This window comes from Cupressus sempervirens, chromosome 4, assembly GCF_028749045.1.
Source record: "Cupressus sempervirens isolate cs-2001-9-10 chromosome 4, ASM2874904v1, whole genome shotgun sequence".
Taxonomy (NCBI): Eukaryota; Viridiplantae; Streptophyta; class Pinopsida; order Cupressales; family Cupressaceae; genus Cupressus; species Cupressus sempervirens.
The window spans coordinates 756,263,161-756,290,753 of NC_143121.1; the positions used below are offsets into that span (position 1 = coordinate 756,263,161).

The window sequence follows — 27,593 nt, forward strand, 5'->3', positions numbered from 1 at the left end:
TTTGATTTCTAACAAACAAACAACAATTTTCTGCTCCTTGCAACAGTAGCTGCAACAAAAAATTTTGCACCAATAATCTTTCACCTCACAATAGCAGCCAACTCCAACAGCAATTTCCCTGGTGCAGCTCTCCCTCAACTCATGTAGCTAAAAAGAACATTCACCAATCCTCAGTCATGGCTCTCATACCATGAAAAACGCAGAAATAAAATCACCAAAGTACTCCAAACTTAAGTGCTGCTGTACGAGGCCCAAAATATTCTATTTATAATATTAAAAAAAAAGTAATGTACAAGCACTGTAGGAAGGGAAGCTGATACAATATTTATGAGATTGGATGGGAAATGTTGCTGGGCGGCTACACAAACTGCTACACATGTTTTCTGTATATTTCTCGATGTTTCTTTGGTCTATGCCGACCAAACTAGGGGGGTAATTAATTTAGTTCAACACTTGAGACCATAGAAGAAATGTAATTATACAACCAAGACTCAAATACTAAGTAACGCACAAGTCTTCTAAAGTTGAAAACTTATAGGAGCAATAATAAGGCAATACTAAAAAGCAACAATATACAAAGTTTTATATCTTTATAGCACAGCTCTCAGAGACCATTTCGAAAAGCAGCATGGAAAAAATTTAACGTGGCCCAAGTTTAGCATCACCATCCGAGACGGGAAGAGCCACCTCACGAGTCACAGTATCAAGAATAACATCCCCAACATCTTGACCAAGTCCTTCGACAAGTCCCCCCACAAACATACTCACAACACGAGAAGCATAACGAGCAGCCCTTGCAACCTTGTGCATCTTAGTGGGTGCACTCATCCCATTTATAACACTTTTTGCACAGAGAGCGTGGAGATAGAATTCACAGGGAAGGCAATAATATACCCACGTTGTGCCCTTTTTGTTGCATGCATTGCAAGTGTAAGGCGAGTTGTTGGGTAACGGGGAGGAAGATAAGAGCTTCAGGGAGTGCTGAGGATGCTCCTTCACGGTGAGCTCGGAGGGGAGTTGCAAGCAGCACGGATGAATGCAGAAAGAGCACGTTGGGCAGCGGAAGGAGCAACCATTGGTTGCTTTTCCACAAACCCCACATTTGGGCTTTTTCATTCCGGGTGCTTTGTTGTTGAAGACCAGCTGGTGTTGACTGTGGTATGGGTGGATGGCCGTGGGTGGAGCCTTCGCACAGAACTCGTGCATGTGGAAGTTGCAGTTGGTGCACCTGAGCCAAATAAACAAGAGTGTTAAACCCTCCAGTGTTTGGAAAAACGAGAAAAGGAACCTAAAGAAATGATAAAAGCAAACCTGTATCTAAGTCCTGCTCCATATTCCTTGCACCCGTTGCACATGTAGAGTGATTGCGCAAACAAGAAATTCAAAGCGTGTTGTGGATGACTAGAATGATGAATCTCCTCCCCTACTTTAGACACCATTTGCAGAGTTGCCATCAATCTCAGAAAACGAAAAACTTATTTCAAACTTTATAATATACTATTCTCAGCTTAAGCCTTTGTATTAGCTCGACAATTCTTCCAGTGCTCACAACTCGTACTTACATTCAGCCCTTTATCATGAAAATTTACAATTCTAGGGTTTTACCAGTAGTAATATCAAAACCGCCTGTTTAAAAATATCAGCATTGGGTTGTTGACGATTCTTCGTCACATGTCATATAGCAAGTGACATGTTTAGTGGGTAACAATCAATTTTATATTTTTTGAAGATGACTTCAGGTTATCTGTAGATTAATAAGTTTGAAATGACGCGAATCTTTTCGAATGCGGCATGGACAGGAATTTGCCAGCTGTTCTACTCCGCGAATCAAATTAAGTATTTCCTGCGTTGATCGCTAATTATTATCTTATTCGATGCAGCTTCAAATGTTCACAAGCCAACATTTGTGTAATCTTAAGTCCGTCAAGAGGTTGTATGTTTTCCAGCTATTATTTGATGTATCAAAGATTACATCCACAAAAACAAAATGTTTATTTTTGATAATCATAAATGGTATATTTTTCATATCTATTTAGTGCTATACAGATAGATATCTAGATGTAGAAAACAGTTATTGATTACACATGTCTTATTACGTGTAAACCCTAATGTCGAATTACAGCTAAAACTACGACGCATTATCAAAAACTTTTTGACAAGGTTAAGTGAGCATATGTTATAGTTTGCCGTATTCGAACTGTCATCTATGGTGGCAATTATTTTGCGTGGATTCTTTGAGCAAATCGGAATAAACTGACGGATGTTTTGCAATGTGTAGAGAGCATCCGTGAAGATTTCAGCAAGTATGCAATAGCATCTCTTAAGTGGTCCCCTTGTTAAAAGTATGGCGACTTTGTAATCTGAAGACGAGTCTATAAGACATATTTCTCTCAAACTGTTAAATATTGTAAACGTTGCTTTAAAGTATAGCTTTAGTATTTGTATCTATTTTATTTTATTTTGTGTTTACTCTATTTTATTTTATTTTGTGTTTACAGATGAACTATCCGTGTGAATTTGACAAACAACTAAGAATGGATAACCGGCATGACCAGTTGCAAATGCATGTTTCCATGTATTGTAACATCAAACCCGTTTCAGAATACTATGGATTATAAGCATTTAAATTAATAATAAGCCAAAGGTCTAAAGTTGGTTAAAATATCTCCAAAAGGCAAGCTTTATAAGTACTAAGACATTCTAATAGTGTCTAAAGATGACTAAAATATCAAGTAAAGGTTATATTTGTAAAATATAAAATAAAAAGAGTTATTAAATTATTTATTAATATGAATAAACATTTAAAATATACTGCTTTAAATCATAGACAATTATGTTAGTAGGTTATTATAATTTTATTTTAAAAATTATGTTATTTTATAATATGATATATATAAAATTATATTAATGTTAAAAAATGTTTACTTTTATCATATATTTAGATTTTTTGGTAAAAATTTGTAATTACTTAATATTTTTATTTTATAGATTTATTTGATGATATATATTGTTTATAAACATTTTTTGATAATTTACAAGGTAAATTTCTTATGAGAAATTTATTTCTTATTAATATTCTAGTATTAGAATACACATTTGAATATGGTGACCTCCTACTAAGCACAAGTAAGAAATAAAATTAATTTATATCAATCAAGTGTGAAAAATATAGTATGGATAGGCACTTGAACCTCTATGAAACCCTTATATAATTTCATAAAAGTGTATTGATTTTTTTTCTAAATTACATAAATTTGTCTTAACACATTTTTTTATCTACCTATATTTTTCAATGGCTACCTCAGTAGTGTGAAATTTTAAGTCCTTTTACATAATGTTTAGTTATCACCTTGAAACCTTCTTTCCTATAATATGTTTTCTTTACAAACACGACTTTAGTCTATGTTACGAATTAAATTCTATATACCCTTTTATATCACTAGTTTTGAGTGTTTCTTTGAATTTCCATTGATACAATTGTTTTATTAATCATTTCTTCCTAGTGCACTATCTTACTGAAAGTGAAATTTAAATAGTAGGTATTCAATAAATTGTAAAGTTATTGAAAATAATGAATCACTATTTTAAAAATTGTCATTATAATTAATTTGTGAGTAATCACCTTGAGATATCAAATGTATGTATTAAAGTCAAGATAAAATTATTATGTTTAAAATTCTCCACAATTTCATTCATTAAGAAGTTTCTAGTGTTTTATTGTGATATGGACTACCATAAAATGAAACCGTTTAGATTTGGATAATGAATTACTATTTTAAACATATGTATTATAATTAAAACAAAATTGTTGTTTTTAAGATTTTCCACATTTTTCTTTCATTAGGAAGTTTATAATGTTTTATTATGATATGGACTACCATAAAATGAACACATTTAGATTTGGATAATGACTCACTATTTTAAATATTTTCTTGATAATTAATATGTGAGTAATAACCCTAAAATATCTAACGTATGTATTATAGCCGAAATAAAATTTTTGTTTTTAAAATTGTCCACATTTTTCATTCATTAGGAAGTTTCTAGTGTTTTATTGTGATATGGACTAGGATAAAATGAACCCATTTAGATTTGGCTACTTTTCTAAATGCGTAATTAAATAAATCCAATACTCAGTCTTGTAATTCTAAAACTAAATAGAAGATTCTTTCCTATTAGATATCATATTACTCTTTGGTATTATCAAGTGGTGACTTTTAGTATCTCTATTAAATGTAATTTATTCTCCACTATTTATGACACTTTATAATGAGCACTATTTTATTTTTATCCCAAAAAGTTTAACTCTAATTTGTTTCTCTTTTTTGTTTGTGCAATAATAAATTATTAATAAGTTACCCTAAATATATTGTTAATATATTTATTAAGCTATTATATTTTAATTTTAATATTTCAAACACTTTTTATGGTACTTTGTTTGTACCTTAATGCATTAAACATGTTTAAATGATAATGAATTATGATAATTCTAATAGTGTAACATGAACCTAAATAAAAAGTAAGACTAACGTGATATGAAGATGCTTCAATTAATCATAAATTGCTTTGGCACAATGTTAAAATGAGCCTTTTATTATAGCCAATGTGATGAGCTAGGGTTACAACTATCATTGACACAATTGATAAATGTGTGATGTAATATAATAAATTACTATAGAGAACACATATTATGGTGCTAACATTTATATTGTAATATTCCACCTAGTTTGGCTAACATATACCAAGTAATTTTTTTTGTTAAGGATTAAATAGGTCTTGAAGGGACACAAAATCTCTTTTACAATAAATTGTATACTATAAATAACCTCTCTCTCTCTCTCTCTCTCTCTCTCTCTCTCTCTCTCTCTCTCTCTCTCTCTCTCTCTCTCTCTCTCTCTCTCTCTCTCTCTACTTTGTATGTATGGTCTACTTAAATTCATTAAAGTTAAAGCTATACTTATTTCAATAAATAAAAAATACAAACAAAAAGTACATGGGGTTGTTATCATCATTTGCTAGTTTTTTCAAGAATTTTTCAATGTTTCATTCTATTCATATGATGATGGATTAATTTCCTTAAATATCATACCATTATCCATTCTAAGAAAAATACCATCGATTAGAACATTTTATCAAAAAAAAAGTTCATGAATATTCCATTCAAGAATCTCCCTTCAAAGACTGAGATCTTGAAGGATAATGTTGATCCTTCTTCTAAATTAATGTATCTCTTCCACAAAGACATTCAAGAGACAAATCCTTTACCACACTTTCTTTCTTATTTTCTCACTCATAAGGATTAAGTTTTAATGAAATATAAATATGAATCTTTTAGAGATATTACTCTATGTGTTGATTCGTTTGTTTGGGATGAACCAATGGATAAGGATGTTGATTATTCACTTCCTCATAATTCACCCTTGAAACAAAAATATGATATTTTAGCTGAAATTTCTCCTAAAGATAAAATATTCATTTATTATGGTGATCCTTATCCTAAAGTATATTGCTTTATGAAGATACTTAAGAAAAACAAAAGGATAATAAATTGGTTATACTAATAGCACCTTATGCTCATTTGATAATCATTTTGAAGATGAAGCATTAAATGATATCACACATCCATCTTCAATGGATATCTTGCACAAAGAGATTCATATTATTCATAATTAGCTTCACACTCTCCCTTTTAGTGATGAACCAATAGAGAATCATGACTTCGATAAAAAAAATGTGAGCTAAAGCTAGAATAGCTAGTAAAAATGTAATGAGTATTAGTGGTTGTAATCAATTGAATCCATCTCAAAAAATTAATAATTCTAGAATTTTTTTAAAGGTTTTTCCTCTTAAACTTTTACTACACTTGAAAAAATGGTCAAAGCATATAATCAACAAGGTTCATTTTAAATACACAAAAAGAGAATTACACCTAAGAAAAGAAAAAAAATGATCCTTTTAGAGTATATAAAGGAATATAATTTCCCAAGGAATAATACTTAATAGGTACAAACTAATTTTCTTCTAATATTAGAAAACTATGCTTCACACTCTACCACCTAGTCAACAAAACAACAATTCCTTGTTTCGATCCATCCATGCTATGCATGTCTGAACTAAAATTATGTTTACTCAAGAGGATTTACATTTTAAAGAGGTTCAACACCAACATGATACCCTTATGATGTATATTGTTATAAATATAAATCATATTCCTAACAACATACTTGATACTAGTTCAATATTCAATTTTAGTGGCAATAACATATTTTATAAAATCAAGGCTTATCTTTTAATTATCAAATTTGATCATTTTCATATTCATGACATTTATCATGTTACCGATAAATATCTTGGTGCTATCTTTTTTCCTATATAGCTAGGCCTTGATATTTTACCTACACCTATTAAGGTCATGTACACACCTCTTATCTATTACCTTCTTCTAGCACTCTCATGGTTACATGTCATGCATGTTGTTCCTTCAACTCTTCATTGCAAAGTTATGTTTATCTATAACAACATAATACGAACACTTCCTTTTGATGATAGAATTAATACTTATTAGTGAACTTAATATGGTTCCTATTATATATCTAAAAGTTCTCCTTTAGATGTTTACTAAATTAGTATCCTCTAGAACTTTGATATCCTCTCAAATCTGATTAGCTCTTTATAATTTAATCCACTCCATAAACATGTACATACATTATTTTGATAATGAGAAAAAGTAAATATGCCTAATATACTTTTACATATGCATGTAAACCTAAATAAATCATCAAAACACACAACATAGTGAATTGGTCATGCAAAAACCCTTGCTTAGAGGAAAAAATGTGTTGGGGATGATACCCAAAAATCGTTCACTACTACAACAAAAGGTTGTCTTTTTAGGGCTAAAATATTGTGTCACTTCTTGTGACTTAATCTATTAGGAGTAATACAATAAGATCAGTAAAGATATATATTTCTAAAATATTTTATAACATAATTAAAATGTGTGAACTCTATTAAGAGATTTACAATCAAATTATTAAGTCTACCCTATGAAAGAATTTAACTTCTACATTGAAAAGAAAATAGCAGCAAAACTAATATGTGTATTAGAAAATTGCATTGCTTGTTTAGATCCTTTTTCATCTTAATGATTTATCACCTATAGTGACTGATGTATCAAATCATTTCTTATGCTTCTTGAATCTATGATCTAGAATAGAACTACCTTCTCAATCTTCTAGTGCATCCTTCTCTATGTAGCTTCACAATAGAAAACAACATCATTAGCAAGAATATTCATTATAGCAACAATACTAACCTATTCCTTGCAAGTCATTAAATAAGAATATTTTTCCTTTTTCAGCCCTTGATATAATTAAGGTTTAATAATATTTTATAATTTACTCTTGATCTATATCAAAAATCTAGAATCACCCTTTTTTCTTTCTTTTCCTTTCTTTTACTTCATTACCCTTCATTTTTCCTTGGAATCATGATAAAATAATTTACATTTACCAATGAATCTCACCAAATCCTTTCCTTGATATGTACAAATCTCTTTTCCCATTTAGTGGAATTGTTACATATAAGATTATGTGCCTTGATGTTCAAAAAAATTATATGCTTGCTACATAACTTTGTGTAGACTTTGTTCATGCTTAGTGGATTAAATGTTGTAACACTTCCTATTGAACATAGACTTAACACTTATTGATGATAGACTTAATACTTACTAATGATATAATTAATACTTATTTGTGAACTAAATATAGTTCCTATAATGTATCTAAAAATTACCGTTTATTTGTTTATTAGCCTAGGTCATCTCTTATGGGTGAATAAAATATTCTGAATGACATTGGATATTCCATAGAACATGGTATTTCATTCATTCTCCCCAACTCTCTAAACATTTTAATTCATACTTTAAAAAATCATTTAGGGTATGTACAAATAATTTATTGACAATAGTGAGAAACATTTTGAATCATATTGTTTTGCTTCTAATTCCTTGTCAAAATATTATCCTTTATATATGTCTACATTTAATCAAGACATCATTTTTTCTAAACTTCTTCATGCTAAGACACTTATTTAGCCTAAACACAAAATGATACATATACAAAATCTTTAGAATCTTAGATTTTGCATGTATCATTGATATCACGATGAATCTACTAATAAATTTTATGCTTTACAAAATATATTTGAACAACTCATTGATTACAATTTAATACACATATCTTGTCAAATGAGTTATATTTTAATCTTACATTTTCAAGATAGTATTAAGATACCTACCATTTCTATTTTGAAATGCTACAGGTTTCAAATTACCTCGATGAGAAAAGGACACATCTAGGGGTAGCCAACTCCCATCCTCAACACGTCTTTTCAGACACTATGCCAACTATAAGGCTAGACCCTTCTTCTACTTCATGCTTTGCAAAATCTAGGCAGGTGGACCTCAGATTCAATTAATATGGTACCAGTGCTAAAACATATTCCTTAATCTATTAAAGTAGATAAAACCCTTAATCTCCTATTGACTTATGTAATAACATAGATCTATGATAGCTGAATGTAAATCTATAAAATTCACAAGCTGAGTGAGGGCATCCTTTTTAGCTCTTCAGCATGCAAGGGAAAGAAATTTGATTAATGATATTGATTTCAGAAAAACCTCAAATATGCAGCAGTAGAAATAAGTGATCCTATAATAGATCAGTGCCTTATCTATTGGGCAATTTCACGAATTCAATACATACATCTGTGATATCAAGAATATATTTCATATGTACCCAGACATTAGATCTATCCTATCACTTTCTGAATCAAACGTTAGTGTTCATAAAGACCTCATTCTCATTAAATATCCTTCTCAAATAACCAACAACCCTATCAAACATATCAAACATTTACTTGGTCCTTTATTCCAACAAAAAAATATATCTGACATACAACCTTAAAGGGATGCAAATGAGTCTCAATTTTTTGCCCTTAAACCACATAAGACTATAGATTACTAAGATAGGAGATGAGGATCAGAATGAAACTAATGAAATTCTTGCTCATTTGTATTCATTTCTTTGAAACTATACATTTAGATGCATGAAATAAAAATATGAAAAATGCCTAATAGATTTGAACATTCTGTATTATCTTTCATACTACTTTCATACAAGAGAAAATATGCTGAAGAATGAAGCTAGAATCATAGTTCTGGATCCAACAAAGTGGTCTCACAGAAAGGCTGAAATTTTCCAACCAACAATGGTCGCATAGTGAAAAAATTGGAACCAACCAGTTTCACAGTGAAAATTGGAACCATTACAATGGATGAAAGAAAGAAAGATATAGAAGAGGATAAATTCCCAATCTAATCTAAAGATGACATCTGTCCACTTGAAATTCCATCCCTTGTAGTTTTGAAGCCTCTTTCATCTTTCTACCCATATGATCTAATTTAGTTTTCATCACTTTCTTGCAACAAATTTGAAATATCTCCTATTTAATGATGAAAACCATTATGTTTGCCAAAAATATGAAAGCCTCATAAAATGTTGGTAAAAATATGAATTTAAATTGAATGAAGGTGACCAAATTGACTTTTACTACATTTTTACCATGTTTTACAAAGCTTGTAGCTACATTTTCAATTTTTTCCCATTTCAGTGAGAAGGCCCCAAATTTTACATTTTAGCCTAAAACATGAGGCAATGACTTCATGTGTAAAAGAAAATTCAACAATTGAAAAGTTTGCCTTCTCCCAGTTCTGGGGATATATAATATGCCTATATTTGCCTCTCAAAAACTCCCAAAATCTTAGTTTGAAAAACATACCACCTTGCGAAAGGCTCTGGTTTACATTTTAAATTTTCAAAAATTTAAAATATCCTAAAGTCTAAACTATAGGATATATCAAATTTAACTTTAAAATATGTACTTGCATTTTTTTGAAAAATGATTTAAAAATATTATTTCTTTTTATCATTTTCAAGTTTTCCCACCCTTCAAACTCGGGTCAAACTTGGTGGTTTGCCTCACAATAGGTGTATCATAGTTTGCATGCTCTGGGCCATGTTTAGGAATAATATATTCAACGTGAGGACTATTTTTTGAACTATGAGGTGCATTTAATCTTGTCAACCCAGGGACATATACTTGAAATGGTCGGCATAATATGTGCACTAGGCCTTTAATGAGTCACTAAGCTTATGCTGCAGGAAAGTAAAATGCAAGGAAAAGAACTTACACTATTGATGTAGGAAAGTAACACACTTAACTCTATGAATACTGGAAATACAATGAAAGGCTAACAAATATTCCAACTCAGTTCATACAATATAGTTGTTCTCACATATTCTACAGGAATGTTCACAAAGTGCAATGCTACAGGAAGGAACTTACAACTTCTACTTACAACACTAAGAATGCTTTGAAATAAATCTATTCTATCCTAATATAATCCACCTTCCAAGTGGGTTCCCTTGGTTGGCTTCAACTAAACTAATAACATAGGATAGAAGCCAAAAACTTAATTCATTACATTTAAAAAATTCATTACATAACACAGACCTATAAAGACACAACTCGATGTAAAAGCTAACAGTTTGTTCTCATAAACTATTTCTTCTAACTAGCTAAACTAACACACTTGGGCCAATTCTTATATGTAGGAGATCGATACTTATTCCATAATAGAAAAGTAAATAACCTAGCTATAAATCTGCAGGAGAGAAAGAAGGAAAATAACAACTCAAGGCACGAAGAAGAGATAACGGTTTAAGGTGGGAATAATAAAATTTGAACATCCGCTCACCATAGGAATAAATATAGAGAAGGCAATAAGTCTTCACAGCTCCTCCATACTCATTACCATGTCCTTTGGAACCATTACAACTTTCCTCCACCATGGCTACACCTTGGCATTCTTTTCTCCTTAAATGCTATTGTTGCTCATCTTTGAATTCTTCCAATCATCTTTCAGCTTCATTGCTAATAGGTTAGTTATTATGTAGAGACATGTTTGCAAATAACCATTTATCAAATTAAATTCAAATATAACAATAGACATTTTGATAATTTTATGAAATACTACATAATATATATAATACTGGCAAAAGATGGCATAGTATCTACCCATAGGTTTATCATAGGTTCTGGTAAATGTAGGTCCACAAATATTTTGACAAAGATAAAATAGAGTATCAACAAAGTGTTTTAAAAACTATCATTAAATAAAGGCAATATTTGGGCTCATCACTTGGTTTAATCAAGTTCCCATGTGGCAGTGCCTGATTAGCTTGCCCATTGTCTAGTCAGGTACGCAACCATTTGGACACACCTGCCACATGGCGTGTAGGTGCTTAGATGCTTTACTTATCTACCTTACATCTTCATAATGCAAGAATGTGCCAATAGTCCATTTCACCACATGGCACAATCTGATGCATATGATTGTTAGAGCTTCTATTGATCTTGTCACTGCCACTTGTTAGTCTCAAGTTCGCTCAACAAATGCCACGTGTCACTCTTCTATTTTCTCTTAGGTCCACCTCGTGCTAGTGACAAGATCTGCTATCTCACCACCAGCCTAGACCCGCTGCCACATGGCACCTAGGTGCTTTCCTACATTATTTATCATCCTAGCAACTTCATAATGCAGGCAAGCACCCATTGTTTGATTTGGCCATGTGTCATCATCTTAGCATTTGATCTTTGACATTAGTAGATGCTTTTTGGTTAAAAATTTCCATCAATGCTTGAATTTCGAGGTTTGTCAGCCAACCACGGGTCCCATGCATGCATGTCTAGGCTTCTAAAAGTCATTGTTTTGTGGACACTATATTATTGAAGAATCTTGTATTTAAAGGTGAAGAAATCTACCACACCATGCATGTGGGATAAATGTTTTATTGTTTTCCTCCTACTTCCTTGCGATTTCAATCTCTGACCTGCGGCTCCTTTTACAAATTCCTTCCAAGCATTTACATTATGAGCACTTTCTACCATAGCCTCAACATGAAGTTGATCATTAATCTCCAACATATCAATTGCAAGTTCTTGATCCTATTTTTGTCTTTCTCTGCACTTTTCAACACTCTCTTTCTCCTCTTTATGTGTATTTGGAGGGAAGCGCAAAGCCTTAACAGCTTCATTGTGCATGTTGAGACGAAAATCTATTCATGAATTAAAGGAAAATTGACGCTCATTTGAGGAGTAGATATCACCAGTCTCTTTAGAGAGTATCCATCCATTAGCATGGTCATTGGTTGCATCAATAGCACCATCATGAATTTCTTTTGAAACAATGCTCTTGGCATTTTCTACAGGAGTGTCTAAGTTCAGCCTCAACTTGGCAGCAACATCAACAAGATAAATTTGAGAGTATGAGATACTAATATTGCAAAGTCTAGTTCTTATCACATTGTGGTACAATTGAACAATCAAATTACGTGTTCTATTAGGATTGATGTTTTCGAATACTTATCCACAACCCTGCGAAAAAGTTCTAAATTGCCTATACAAACAACATTTGTAAGTTCAAAATAGGGCCTCAAAGCTATCTTCATTCCATCATGTTCAACTTGTGCATATATTTTATGCGAATTCCTTTCTTAGTCGTTGCCTCTTCTTGCTTAGCGCTGAGCCTCCCCCTTTTTTTGGTGCTTGTGGGTTTTCTATGAGTTTGTCTTCATATACGCTCATCATCAAACTTAAACCACTAGTCTGAGAGTGTAGGTCTGATATATGCATAGTAATGACCACCATGCACCCCTTAGAACACTATGAAGTGTGTACAAATTCCACACACTTCTACCTACATCCAGAGATAGGTACTTCCAATTTTTTGTATCAAGATTAAGTTGTAGAGGGAAGTCATAATGATCATTTATCTTAACCATTGTATCCCACATGAAATCATATTCAAAGTGCTTTAGCAAAAGTTGTAGCATAGGAGGAAAGTCAATGAACAAAACACCCTTCTTTGCATCCTGTAAACCATGTTAAGCTCAACAATTCAAGCTCAACATGCCTCCAAATTCCTTTACTTCATTGTGAATAATGCTTCTCCTAATAAATTTTCTTCAGTATTTGGTATAAGATCATCAAGAACATTCGTATCTCATCATCAGGGGTTGTGAATCTTCTTAGCATTTGTGAGTATCCTATTAGGATTAAACCATGGACAGAAATAACAATTACATGCAAATATAACCAATAACATAAAATAATAGATCACACAGAAAATAACACAAGGCACCAAGATTTAATGTGGTTCACCCAATCTCTAGGCTATGTCCGCCAAACAACAAGTCCAATATTTTTATAATCTAGTGATTACAACCTAATTACAATCAGTAATCCCTTATAGCTCAATATTGCTGCAAGAACCAATTTCGTATCACACCTTATGAAACAATCCCTAACCCTAAGCCCTTTTATATAAGTATTTTAACCGCTTTAGGGTTATAATTATTAATTACATGTCAGCCCAAAATCACGATTAAATAGGGCCCAATTTTTTTTTCAAGGTGATGCCCTAAAATCCAAAGAATTTATGAACTATGTATAGTACTTTCCTAATTAATCACCACAATCTAACAATCTCCCTCTTTAGGACTAATCAGGCTCCACACTAAACAACAATCTCCCACTTGGAGACTGATCCTATAGCAATACCACTACCACATGGGGCTCCCACTAGATCAAATCACTTTTGTCTCTACTATTCTTTTATTCATATTTAGTATAGAAGGCCAACCAAAGCTAAAGAGAAGTTCAGCTTCTCCCTTGTTACTACCTTTGTCAACATATCTGCTAGATTATCATTAGTATGGACCTTCTCTAGCTTTAACTATCTATCCTCCAAAACTAACCAAATGAAACGGTACCACAACTGTATGTGTTTGGTCTTTGAATGTAGAGCTAAATTCTTTACAAGATGAATGGCACTCTAACTATCTATGAACAAATAATTATCCTTCTGAGGATGTCCCAATTCTTACAACAAGAATTGAAGCCATATCATCTCCTTGGCTGCCTCTATAGCAGCTACATACTCTGTCTCTATAGTGGATAAAGCATTAACCTTTTGTAAGCTAGAAACCTAGCTCATGGCTGCCCCACCAACAATAAAGATGTAACATATAGTACTCTTCCTGGTATCAATATCCCCTACCAAATTTGAGTCAACATAGCCCTGTAAATCAGTAGTAGAGCCCCCAAAGTGTAAACACTTATTGGTTGTTCCTCTCAAATATCTAAGAATCCATTTGACTACATTCCAATGCTCAATTCTTGGATGACTTATATACCTGCTAACAACTCCCACTACATGTGCAATATCTGGCCTAGTACATACCATAGCTTACATCAAGCTTCCTATAGTTGAAGCATAGGGTACCTTCAAAATCTTATCCTCCTCTTCCTGTGTCTTGGGACACATCTCCTTATTCAACTTCAAATGACTAGGTAAAGGTGTGTTGACAACTTTAGCATTCTGCATAGAGAAACGTTGCAACACCTTCTCAACATAATCAGCTTGAGATAGCATCAATGTTATGTGTTTCCTATCTCTGCAAATCTTCATACCAAGGATTTGTTTTGCTGCCCCCAAATCCTTCATAGCAAATGTATGTGCTAATTGTCTTTTTATCCCCTTAATATGATTCATGTTAGACCCAGCTACAAGCATATCATGAACATATAAACATAAAATAATGTAGCTATCATCATCCAACCTCTTAAAGTAGACATAATGATCTGAATGAAACCTACTATAACCATGCTCACACATAAAATTGTCAAATTTTAGATAGCACTCTCGAGGTGCTTGCTTCAAGCCATATAAACTTTTCTTCAATTTGCACACTAAGTTCTCCTTATCTTTGACCACAAATCCTTGTGGCTGAGTCATATATATCTCTTCATCTAAATCACCATGAAGAAAGGCTATTTTAACATCTAGCTACTCTAAATGCAAATCTCCAGTAGCCACTAGACTTAAAATTGTACGAATAGAAGTCATTTTAACAACAGGAGAAAATATCTCATCAAAATCAATTCCCTTTTTCTGTGAAAATCCTTTTACAACTAACCTAGCTTTAAATCTTTTCTTACCTCCATCCTCTTCTTTTAAGCTATAAACCTACTTATTCTATAAAGCCTTTTTACCTGCAATCAACTTGCACAAATCCCATATCTTATTCTTTAGCAAAGAGTCCATTTCATCTTTCATTGCAGACTCTCACTGAATCTTGGTATCCACCTACATAGCTTCATCATAACTTTTAGGTTCACTGGTATCAGTAAGTAAAATAGAATACAAAGAGGGAGAAAATCTTTGTGGAGGTCTAATTTGCCTTGTTGACTGTCTAACATTCATAGGTGTGTGTGGTGTTTGTTGTTGCAGTTGTTGCACATCATGAGGAATGGCTGGAACATCATCTTTTTGAGTATCATCCAGCACTACATAATCATCTTCTTTCTTATCATGTTGCTGCAATAGATCTTTGTACAACACTTTCTCATTGAATATGACATCCCTGCTTCTTACAATTTTATGATTTTCAAAATCCCAAAGCCTATAACCAAACTCATTAACTCCATATCCAAAAAATACACATTTCTTTGACTTAACTTCTTGCTTGGTTCTATTTTCAGAATCTATGTGAGCAAATGCTTCACAACTGAAGGTTTGGAGAAAAGAATAACTCACCCTCTTACTAGTCCATGCCTCCTCTGAAATACTATAGCCCAAAGGAGTAGAGGGACCTCTATTAATCAAATATATAGTAGTATTGATAGCCTCCACCCACATGTGTAAGGGAAATCCAACATACAACTTCATGCTCCTTGCACGTTCCATTATAGTCTTGTTCATGCGTTCAACCACTCCATTTTCCTGTGGAATCCTTGGAACAATTTTTTGTCTATGAATACCATTAGTGGAGAAATAATCATCAAATTCATGACTACAATACTCACCACAATTATCAGATCTAAGACATTTTAATTTTTTTCAGTGTCATTTTCAACCAAGCATTTCCATTTCTTAAAAGTTTGAAATACATCAGATTTTTGTCTAAGGAAATAAACCCATACTTTACTAGTTGTGTCATCAATAAATGTAACAACATAATGAGAGCCACCAAGGGAAGATACCTGAGCCGGTCCCCATACATCAGTATAAACAAACTCTAATTTGTCCCTTTTATTTTCCTTCCCAATCTTTGCAAAATTCACTCTCTTTTGTTTTCCATACACACAACTTTCATAGAAATCCATATTAACACATTTCAAACTTGGTAAAACTTTCTTTGAATGAATTACTTTCATACCTTTCTCACTCATGTGCCCAAGTCTGTTGTGCCACAGTGCTGTATCAGAATCTACTACAACTATTTGTTCTCCCTACTCAACTGTAGCAATTGTTCTTGAACATTCATTTTTCTTTAAAATAATTAAAGTAGAAGGAACAATATGACCTGTACAAAGATATACGGTTCCTACTTTCACACCTTTTGCTACTACAAGGGAACCTTTTGAAACCTTCCAATTTTTATCATTAAAAGTAACTATACAACCCTCATCACCGAGTTGCCCTACTGAAATTAGATTCTTGCTTAGCTTTGGAACATGTCTTACCTCATGTAGTAGCCAATGATTCCCATTCTACAACTTAATCTTAATTTTCCCTTTCGAAAAGTCTGATAGGGTTCATTATCCCCCAAATAAACAAGCTCAAAATCCCCTTGGACATAATCAATGAAATAACCTCTATGAGATGTAGCATGAAATGTAGCACTAGAATCTACAATCTAGGAATCATCAACACTTTCTAAAGATAGAAGCAAAGCATCCTCTTCAGATTTGTTACTTACCACATTTGCCTCCTTGTCTCCATCTGATTTATCTCCTTCATTTTTATTTCAATAGCAACAATCTTTCTTTTTGTGCCCTAGTTTCCCATAGTACCAACAGTCGTTTGATCCTCTCGATTGAGACCTCCTCCCCTTTGACTTTCCTCTTGATTTCCCATGATTTCCATAATTACTTCCTCTCTCAGTCATTTTTCCCCTACTTTGTGCAGTGAAAGAACTTCCTAATGTGGATCCACTTGAGGTTTTCCTATGAGTTTCCTTACTCAAAATAACACTGATCACATCATCATATTTTAGTGTAATAGATCTAGGAACAGAATTAATCACAACCATTACCAAGCCATTCCAACTATCAGGAAAAGAACACAAAATCAAGAGAGCCCAATTTCTTCTTCAAAATTGACACCCATAGAAGATAACTAACTAGTAATAGTATTAAACTCATTTAAATGATCTATGATAGATCCACCTTCTGCCATTTTCATAGTAAATAATTGCTTCATGAGAAATACCTAGTTTGAAGTAGAGGGCTTTTCATACATGTTGCTAGGGCTTTCATCAATTCTTCTGTCATCTTTAATTTTGTAATATTAAATGCCACTGATGGTGCTAGGCATAATCGAATGCTTCCAAGTGCCTTTCTGACCAAAAGATCTCATTCATCATTTGACATAGATCCTTGATTCTTGGCTTTGCCTTCCAACAGCTTCGATAAATCCTTTTGATATAGATAGTCTTCCATTTGCATCTTCCATAACTGGAATTTTTGCCCATTAAACCTATTAACCCTCAGCTTACCCTCATTTTCCATTGCTCCCACTCAACCATGAGACTCCCACTCAACTGTGAAACTTTCTTATAGAGGATAACTAAAAAACAACTAGGCTCTAATACCACTTGTTAAGATTAAACCACAGATAGAAATAACAATTACATCCAAATATAACCAATAAAATAAAATAATAGATCACATAGAAAAGAACACAAAGCACCAAGATTTAACATGGTTCACCCAATCCTTGGGCTATGTCCACCAAATAGCAAGTCCAATATTTTTATTATCCAATAATTACAACGTAATTACAATCTGTAATCCCTTACAGCTCAATACTGCCGCAAGAACCAATTTTGCATCACACCTTATGAAAAAATCCCTAACCCTAAGCCCTTTTATATAAGTATTTTAACTGCTTTAGGGTTATAATTAATAATTACATGTCAGCCCAAAATCTTGAATTTATGAAGTATGTACAGTATTTTCCTAATTAGTCACCACAATCTAACATATCCTCCACTAGAGTCTTCTCTTGATGAGAATTGTAATCAAAATTGGGATTGAGGACATCCATAGGCTATGTAGTAAGAGGATAACTTTCCACACCCAAAGATGACCTTGGTCCAACCTCTATACTAATAGCTTCACTCGTAGACCCTTCATCACTTTTGGGTGTAACCTTTTGGAAAACTTTACACAGAACAAATGAATCCTACAAGGGCTTTGAATCATCATGTTCAAGGATATACTCATGCATCCTCCAACTGGTTTTTCCTCCATACTTTATGTAGAAAATCTTAGTCTTCTTAATTGCCCGTAGACTAAAATATGCAGAGATAGTTTGATCTCTTCCTATGGTAGTCCAGTAGCTTACTTCTATGGGCCAAACTAACCTATTCCCCTTGGTGTAACATCCATTAGTAGGGCTAAAGAAATACAACTTTAAGCCTCTCCTTCATATACAAGATTTACCAGGCAACTCCCAAGGCTCGCATTTGTATGGATCCGCTCAGTCTCATAATACTTGTTTCATATATTGAGAGTTTATAATAATTAGAATCATTATGATCATTCTTTTCAATACATCTTAAATCCTTATTAGCTTTCGCAAATTTGATGAATTTAGCCCCGCCGCAAAGTGAGTTTGGCTAATTTTATTTTTGTTTTCAAACACCTGATCATTTAAACTGATCCATTCATCATTTGATACTGATTGGAAACAAATTCAAGTACTACTCTATCATTAAAACTCATTTATGATTAATCTGTAAACTAGTCAACTTTGTGCTAGGAGGTCGTTTGACTGGCTTTAAAATTTGATCTGAACCTCTAACCGATCTCTAAAATCAAACACATTGATTCTTTGTTCAGAAATCTCTTACCCTATCAAATCTCATCTCATGAAGAATTCTCAATCAAAAGATATTGAATTTTGAAGTTGCCCTTTTAGAACTACTTGCAAGAAAACAAGCTAGAAAACCAGAAAACATGTTCAGATTTGCCTTTGAAAACTAGGCAAATTGACATTTGGGAAAATGAAAACTAGGACATTGGTTCATATCATGAGGATATTATAAATACCCAATTTGGGATCATGATGAATAATAGGACACAAATGGCAAGCGGTCAAAGTGGGCTACTAGGAATTGCAGATTGGAAACACTATTAGAAAGCATTTTTTGGCAAATGGAATGGACCTAGGAAAGTGTGCAAATGGATTCGTCAAAACTTGCAAACTGGTAGACTTAAAGTATTTTTAGAGGAGAAAATAGTGGTATAAGTCATTTGATTTCACCTATCACAAATTTCAAGTTATAACATCAGGAATAGCTGTACCAACAAATTTGCATGTGCTGACACCAATAAAACTTTATAAATTGCATTTGAAAACTAATCAAACCGATTCACCATAAGCTCAAATTTGAAATGTAGCGAGTCTCTAACCTTTAGAATGTAGTGCAAAAGTAATTTTCCTATTTTGGTCGATTGGGTCAAAGTTATAACAAGTCAAATAGGGCTTCCCAAAATTCAAAATAATTTACATCAGCATGACATCAATAATTGACCAACTTTGAGGGATTCAAAACTTAGTCAAATGAATTCAAAATGACTTGAAATTTGAAACATAGGCTCTCAAATATGGACACTAAACACTCCCAAAGTAGTGAGTCATAAAATATCACTGGGTGCAAGATATTCTGTTGCAAATAGAGCCTCTTGTTGCTATTTGACACTTAGGGAAAAATGCAAATTTGGAAATTGTTCAAAACGAGACTTCACAGAATGGCTTAGAATGGCAATTTATCATTGTAGGATGAGTGGACATATTGAATAGAAGGTGTTAGAAACATTGAACACATCTTAGGCATAAAATGGAACGCTGTGTACACGTGCATCAAAAGGAATTTATAGGGCTTGATTTTTCAATGGTACTCAAAATCAGGGCTTAGATTTTCAGTCCCAACACCTACTATGTTGTTGTGAAATGCATAAAATTCATGGTCTATTCATTGAGAGATCATTTCTTAAATGGCCCACTTTGTGTGTGGTATAATAATTCCCCTCTTCCATTGTTCCTACATTTGGAAGGGAAGCATGTATCATATCAATATCTCTTATTTCATTAAAGGATATACTTTTCCCTTGGTTAAGCATTATTTATTTATCACGTGGCATCTAATCATACATTAAGGATGGAAATCATTGTTTGTAAGCTTGTCATTTTTGAAATTGGGCTACCACACTAGATAAACCCTTTATATTGTACCCTAAATAGTGTGTCATCCATTACTATATTTTTATTTCACACTTCCTATATACTATCTCATTTAATTCTTTCATTTTATGGCCTTATACGAGTTATGACCCCTTTTTCTTGAACTGCATGTTTCTTCCAAATATTATATTAATGTTGAATTTTACTTATACTTGTACTAATTTAACAGTAGAATTTTGGAAAATAAATTACTACATTAATAAAACCTTTAGTCACACAACTAAATATTTCGGTGATGTGACTAAAAGGAATCAAATTGTAGTAATGTTTTTCAATTTTTAAGTATAAGTGACTAAATAAATGAATAAGTTGCTCCTTGGGTGAAATAACAAGGTTATACAAAGACAAATTACAAAATAAATGATCAAATAAATGACTAATTGGTCACTAATATTTAGTCACCCTAACAAATGACTAGATGAATGATTTATGATTTTTTTACATATAAATAAATTTTTTTCACCTTTTTATATAAATTTAATTACTCACTAATTAATTGTTTTCCTATCAATACATCATTATAAGTTAGCTTTCTTAAATATCCTCTCCATTAATATCAAGCTATAAAGTAACTCAAAATGACCCCTATTTGCACTCAAACTACTCAAAATCTATCTATAAACTTTTGAAGAAAATTAAAACCCTCTATGCACTCAAAATAAAATACCACATCTATATGTACATATCAATCACAGAAGAAAATAATCTGTATAATGCATAGTACTATCCAATCTACCACACACTCCTATTAAGAATATTTAGAAGAACTTTTTATTAATTTTATTTCTTCTCTTTAAAATTATAAACTTTTTATAGTTAGTAAAATTACAATAATTGGTTGAAATGACATAGGCAAGTTCTTAAAAAAAATAAAACATTAATACTTACCATAATACCCTCTCCACTAATATCTACTTATAAAATAACTCAAAATCACCCCTATCTACACTCAAACTCCTCAAAATCTATCTATAAACTTTTGAAGAAAACAAATACCCTCTTTGCACTCAAAAAAGAAAACACCAAGTTTATCTGTTCATATCCATTGTAGAAAAAAATAATATATGTAATCGATAGTACTATCCTATCTGCCACACACTCCAAAGAATATTTAGAAGAAATTTTTATAATTAGTAAAATTACATTAAATAATAAAAATGACATAGGGATGTTCATAAAAAAATTAATTTTTAATACTAAACATAATATTATTAAAACATAGAACTGAGATAAGTTATGAGCTCTATAAAAGTTAGACTTTGTTTAGGGTTAAATTTGATGTTTCTTTTAAATTAAAAATCTTGAAATACATGTAGGGTGAATATTATTATGATATGGAATATTTATATTTTAAAGGTTTTATAATTTTTTATATGAAATAAATTATCTATCATGATAAATGAAATGGTTAAATCCATAAAACTTAATTTTAAGAACTCATGACTTTATTCAGAATGCAATGTAAATGACTAATATTTTTCTACATGGATCACAAAAAGAACATGTTATTTCAACCATACATATCTTAACAGTGGTTGATATATTATATATTTTTTCTATAACTATTATTGAATTAAATAAGATTTTTAAAAAAAACTTATATAATATATTCTTAAATCATTTCATTATATATTATATAGGTTATAATATAATTATTATTAGAATAAAGAATAATTTTATAAAATTAAACATATAAACTATTATTAAAACCTTTAAATATATATTTAACTATTAAAATATACTATGATACTTATATTTTGGAAAAAATATAAGTAAAATAGATGGATACATATAATAGAGTAAATATATTCTAAATTTAAAATCTAGTAAATTTAATTGAAAATCAATTTTTCTTTAATTATAATAATATTTTCAATTAAAATGAATCATTAATAATAGTAATAATATTATACAATTCTAATATAAATAATACACTTATCTAATTTAGTACTTAATGTAACATATTTTACTTGTACGTATTGTAAGTAAAAAACACTTATTTAAAATATTAAATGATAAACCATATCGACCCTAATGAATTCATAATTTTTGAGTCTTTGGATTTTGTTCCAGAAGGATATGGATCAAACCATAAAAAAATGAAAATTTTCATTTTCTCAATTGACTTTATTCTTCTATAGATCTATGCTTGTTGATTGTGATGAAATGAGAGATAGGGTTTTCATATTTGTGTATGCCATTACAAAAGGATGATTTTATGCTTTTGGTAAATAATAGAAGAGTGTGTTGCTGGAAATTTATTCAACATATCTATTAGTATGTCATCCTAGAGCTTCATTTTTACAGAAAAATGATAGAATAAAATTACCCATTTTTGTTTGTGCATAAATGTGCACGTATCATGTTTGTTAATCCCCTTTGATACATCCCTTTATATAAAATGTTGAAGATGTTTTTTTCTCTTTGGAATGGGTCATTTTTGCAAATCTTAATAGTGGATATGTATTTTTTAAATCATTGTTTGATACTATTATTATAGATATTTATTATCCTAAAATGGGTGCTACCTATAACTTTGTATAGTGACCATGTGGGACTTTGAGTATGTCTTGAATAAATATAGTTCTCTCTTTGATTAGGATTTGGGTACTATATGTTCCTTCTACTATGTATATAGATAATGACTCTAACCCTCCTATTAGGTTTGTTTAAAATTACTCTTCACTCTACTTATCATTGTGAATTTATACAAAATGTTATCCTATAAACAAAAAGTAAGGGATTTTATTTTTATATGGTGCTAGTATCAAATGGTTACTCTATAATTTTATTTATAAAAAAATTAGGTCTCATTTTATTTGTAAAGAAAATTTTTATTTCTTCCTTTGTGATGTGGATGCATTCTACTTTTTGAAAGAAGTTTCCTTTGTTAAATGGATCTAAATGATCATATCAATTTCGCTAAAAAATCTCTATAATCTATTTCTAATTAGTCCACCTTGAGAAAAAAAGGCACAATTACATCTATCCTTTTTATTTGGATAGGGGGGGCTCTGATAATGTAAATTTATTACCAACGATGTCATGAATTGTTCTCTAGTGATCTCCTGTAATAAAACTTTAATATATTTGTTTCTTATCAAACCAATAACTTTTTATGCTATATTTTTTCATGGTAATCATAAAACAACAATCAATACTTTAAAAATTTGTGCTATTCTTTATAACTTTATATACTATGACTATTGGGTTGTAATCTCCTTGGTCTTATTATCTCTTATTCTCTAGTTGATTACATACTTTATTTCTATTGCTTGTTGGTACATGTTCATGTAGGCTTTCCTATGAATAATACCATTAACATCTACTAGTTAAAAATAATTATAGCTTTATATCTCTGTTAGGTGGGACATTGACTCCAAATGAGGGCTTTCATTCAATAAAAAAGTAAAATATTTGATGAGAAAATAACCCATAGATCTAGTGGAACATTTGCATACAAAAACCTATCAAAGAGAAGAAAAAGATAAGAGAAGTCAAGGGTTTGGCTCTAAAAATATGCATGAATACATTATTAGACTAAAAAAATGAATAGAAATATAAAATTGATCAATCCTTATAGAAGGAGATTGTAAGACCTAAAAGAGAAACACTAGAAGGTAAATGATATTTAATTATTATATGGGAATTTATGTGCATAAAGGTAAATCTTAAGAAGGGAGTAAAGGTAATTTAATAAAATAAAATGAAATTAACCCTTTCCTATGATACCCTCACTTAAGATGAGCAACAATGGAGCTATAAATAATGCATGAAAAAGAAAGGAAACTAAAATGCTGAAAGCATAAATGGGTCCCAACAACATGGCCTAATGAGGCACCTAGCACAAAACAAAAACTGTAATAAATAGAGAAATAGGGAAAACAATGTGGCAAAAATCTTAGTCCAAAAAGAAATAGAAAAATGCTAAAAAAAAAATAAAGAAGGAAGAACACATCATTGAGACCCCCAAAGGACAAATTCCTTAACCAAAAGAATAGAACATAGTTGAAGATACCACATGGATGCAAAATGTTTAGAGAAGATATATGCAACCTGCTCAGTAGTGGGAATATACTTGCAGCTAAGAAATCCATCCTAAATAAAATGCTTGATAAAGTGCATATGAAGCTCCATGTACTTGGTGATGCTCAAATGGGTTGCAAAAAAGTGTATAGCACTCTGATTGTCAAACCAAAGAAAGGTGGAACTATAGGGGGGAAATCCAAACTCTATTATCAATTCTCAAATCCATAAAACCTCCTAACTAGCTAGTGAAATTGCTTTGTATTCTACCTCTATAGATGATAATGCATGTGCATTCTTTTTATTTTAAGACCATGTGATAGAACTAGAACCAAGACAAAAAAACAAAACCAGAAGTAGACTTATGATCATCAATATCACTAGCCTAATCTAAGTTTGTATAACCAACAATGTGAGGATGCTCTAATTTATATTGAATTCCATAACATGTAGTACATTGAATGTACTTAAAAGTATATTTGGTAGGTTACCAATGACTCTCATGAGGATCATGTGAGAATCAATAGACAGGGCCAATTGTAAAGTAAAGATTAGGATGTGTGTGTGTGTCAGGTATAGCAAACTACCTACAAGCTATCTATATAAAGTGTAATCCATTGTAGGAGTAGAAAAAGTGGTAGATAAAAGAATAGCCAACTAGAAAGGTGTGGGAGAAGGCTTTCAATCAAGCATGTTGAATCTTTGAAGCATATCAAGAGCATACTTCTATTGGAATATGGCTATCCCATCCCAAGACTAAACAACCTCTAGGCCCAAAGAAAAGTGCTGAAATCCAAGGTCTATGATATTAAATTTATCTCTCAAATCTCATTGAATGCTCTAAATCATAGATGGTGAGCTACCCAAAATAATGAGATCATCAACATATAGCACAAGTATGAATAGTTCAACCCTATGATGTTGAATGTACACTATAGGATCAAAATGATACTATGTTAAGTGATTTGCAAGAAACAAGGAATCCATCTTCTCCTACCAAGCCTAAGGTGATTTTTCAAGACCATATCAGGACCTCTAGAATTTGCACATCATAGAACTATCCTACACAAAACCTTGAGGATGCTCCATATAGATGCCCTTATGTAGATCTCCATGCAAAAAGGCACTATTTGGATCCATCTAAAATGTTATCCATCCTTTAGAAGCTATAAGAGAGTACAAGGAAAATAGAATTCATCTTGGTGATAGGAGAAAGGGTCTTAGAGTAATCAATTCACTTCACCTGTGAAGAGGCATTTGCAACAAGACATACCTTATTCCTATGAATAGAACCATCTACATAATACTTGGTATAGTACACCCACCTTTACCAAATCATCTTTCTTCCCTTCAAAAGAAGACAAAGATCCCAAGTGTGTTTCTTCATTAAAGAACAGTACTCCTCATCCATAGCCTTGTACTAGTCTGAGTGTCAAGACTATCACCTATGAAAAAATTTATGGATCATCTAAAATGGCATGACTAGAAAAGTCAAATGCTAGATTTCTAAATATAAGTGCAACAATAATCTATAGGATCTCCTACCATAGGTGTAGCTACATCAATAGTATCATGAGCCCACTTGGGTACTCATGGAACATCAAGAGGAGGAGAGGAAGGTGGATTATCATCAAAATCTTCTTCAAAGGATAAAGAATTTTGTAGATAAGAGTAGTGAAGGAGAAGCTAGTGGTTGAAGCTTAATTAGAGGATAATACTCATAAAACAAAAAATCTCACTGAAATAAGACTTCTATAGAATAAGTTTCAAACAACTTGTATGCCTTTACATCCACATACTAGCCAACAAATATAAGTAATTGACTCTTCCTCTTAATGCCTTTCTACTATACATATGAAATAAATTCCAAAACCTCACTATAGAAAATACAAAATGTAGAAACATCAGGCTTGACATGAGTCCAAGCCTCCTCAGGAGTCAAATGGTGCAATGCCTTGTGAGTGATTTGATTCTAAATATAGTTGGCACAATTGATAGCCTTAGCTTAAAAAAAGGACTCATATCTTAATACTATATCATATAGTTGAGCATCTCCCATAATGTTTGAAACGATGTTGCAAACCATGCTCGGTGAAAAAATATTTGAAAGACTAATTCACATATTCCCTTCCATTGTAAGTGTATATAAGCTTGACAAAAGAACTATACTTCTTCTCCACAAATGTATTAAAAATTCAAAATGATTCAAAGACATCATACTTGTACTTCAACAAGTACACCCATCTATGACTAGAGAAGTCATAAATGAAGGTAATTACATATCGAGCACCCAATAATGATGGAGTGAGGAATGACATAGAATCACTATGTATCAACTCCAGTGTCTCTTTAGCATGTGTGGATCTACTTGATGGAAAATGATCACTGTGATGTTTTTCAAGTGCACAACCTTAACAAATATACAAGTACAAGAAATTTGAGGTAACCCAATTACTAGCTCCTATACACTCATCTCTTATAGATATTTGTAGTTGTAATGGGCACCCCTGGATGTCCCAAAAAACTAAACCAAATTGCTGAAAGGAATTATGTCAAACAGTTTGCATTCAACTTCTTAAAACCCCTTATAACTCCGAAAATCAAACGTTTATTTGTTTGTTGTGTTTCATGCATGGAATTGGTATCATACAACATAAACAAGAAAGGAACTACAATAATATGCAAAGTGGAAATGAACTGCTGCTAATAAAATGTTATTTTCAGAATTCATAAAACCAAATACATGGCAGATTTATCAACTCACTAATTACTTCAGCAATATTGTCATAATACTCCAGCCCATGCTTACGAATTTGCTGCTACAATACTTTGTCCTTCAATCAGTCTACTACCTTTGTAATACCATTCCCTCAAAGCGGCATAAGCGTCGGACAAGTAGTGAAGAAGATATGAGCAAAATACCAAATCTGCCTGTAGCCGGAAATGCAACTAAACTGCCTGATAATGAAGCCAAAAACAAAGAATTCCAAAGGCCAAACCCCAAGGGAATGACGTCTAGAATGTTACAAGAGAGGATAGACGTCCTCAAATGCCAAGAACTGAGCTGCAACTCACATACCAATTTCTTCTCATATTCAACCTGTCTAATGAAGCCACGAATGCTTCCTTT

General features: G+C 31.9%; 1 protein-coding gene and 1 pseudogene across 1 annotated transcript; both read right to left on the reverse strand.

Moving 5' to 3' along the window:
• Positions 1 to 247: 247 nt before the first annotated feature.
• Positions 248 to 1,600, reverse strand: LOC149563568 (protein VACUOLELESS GAMETOPHYTES-like). Its single transcript, XM_089826774.1, has 2 exons — positions 1,312 to 1,600; positions 248 to 1,228 (listed from the first exon to the last, which is right to left on the reverse strand). Exons 1-2 carry the CDS (start codon positions 1,452 to 1,454, stop codon positions 640 to 642), a joined length of 732 nt encoding a protein of 243 aa, XP_089682900.1. The 5' UTR covers positions 1,455 to 1,600; the 3' UTR covers positions 248 to 639.
• A 135-nt stretch (positions 1,601 to 1,735) lies between these two features.
• LOC149563569 (NAC domain-containing protein 71-like) lies at positions 1,736 to 26,707 on the reverse strand (annotated as a pseudogene).
• Positions 26,708 to 27,593: the final 886 nt, after the last annotated feature.

What these genes read in the sequence shown, in the direction of transcription:
- LOC149563568 (XM_089826774.1), bottom strand. Translation starts at nt 1,454, where the DNA reads ATGGCAACTCTGCAAATGGTGTCTAAAGTAGGGGAGGAGATTCATCAT. An exon ending in GGAGCAGGACTTAGATACAG is followed by an intron (nt 1,229 to 1,311) that starts GTTTGCTTTTAT and finishes TATTTGGCTCAG; the next exon opens with GTGCACCAACTGCAACTTCC.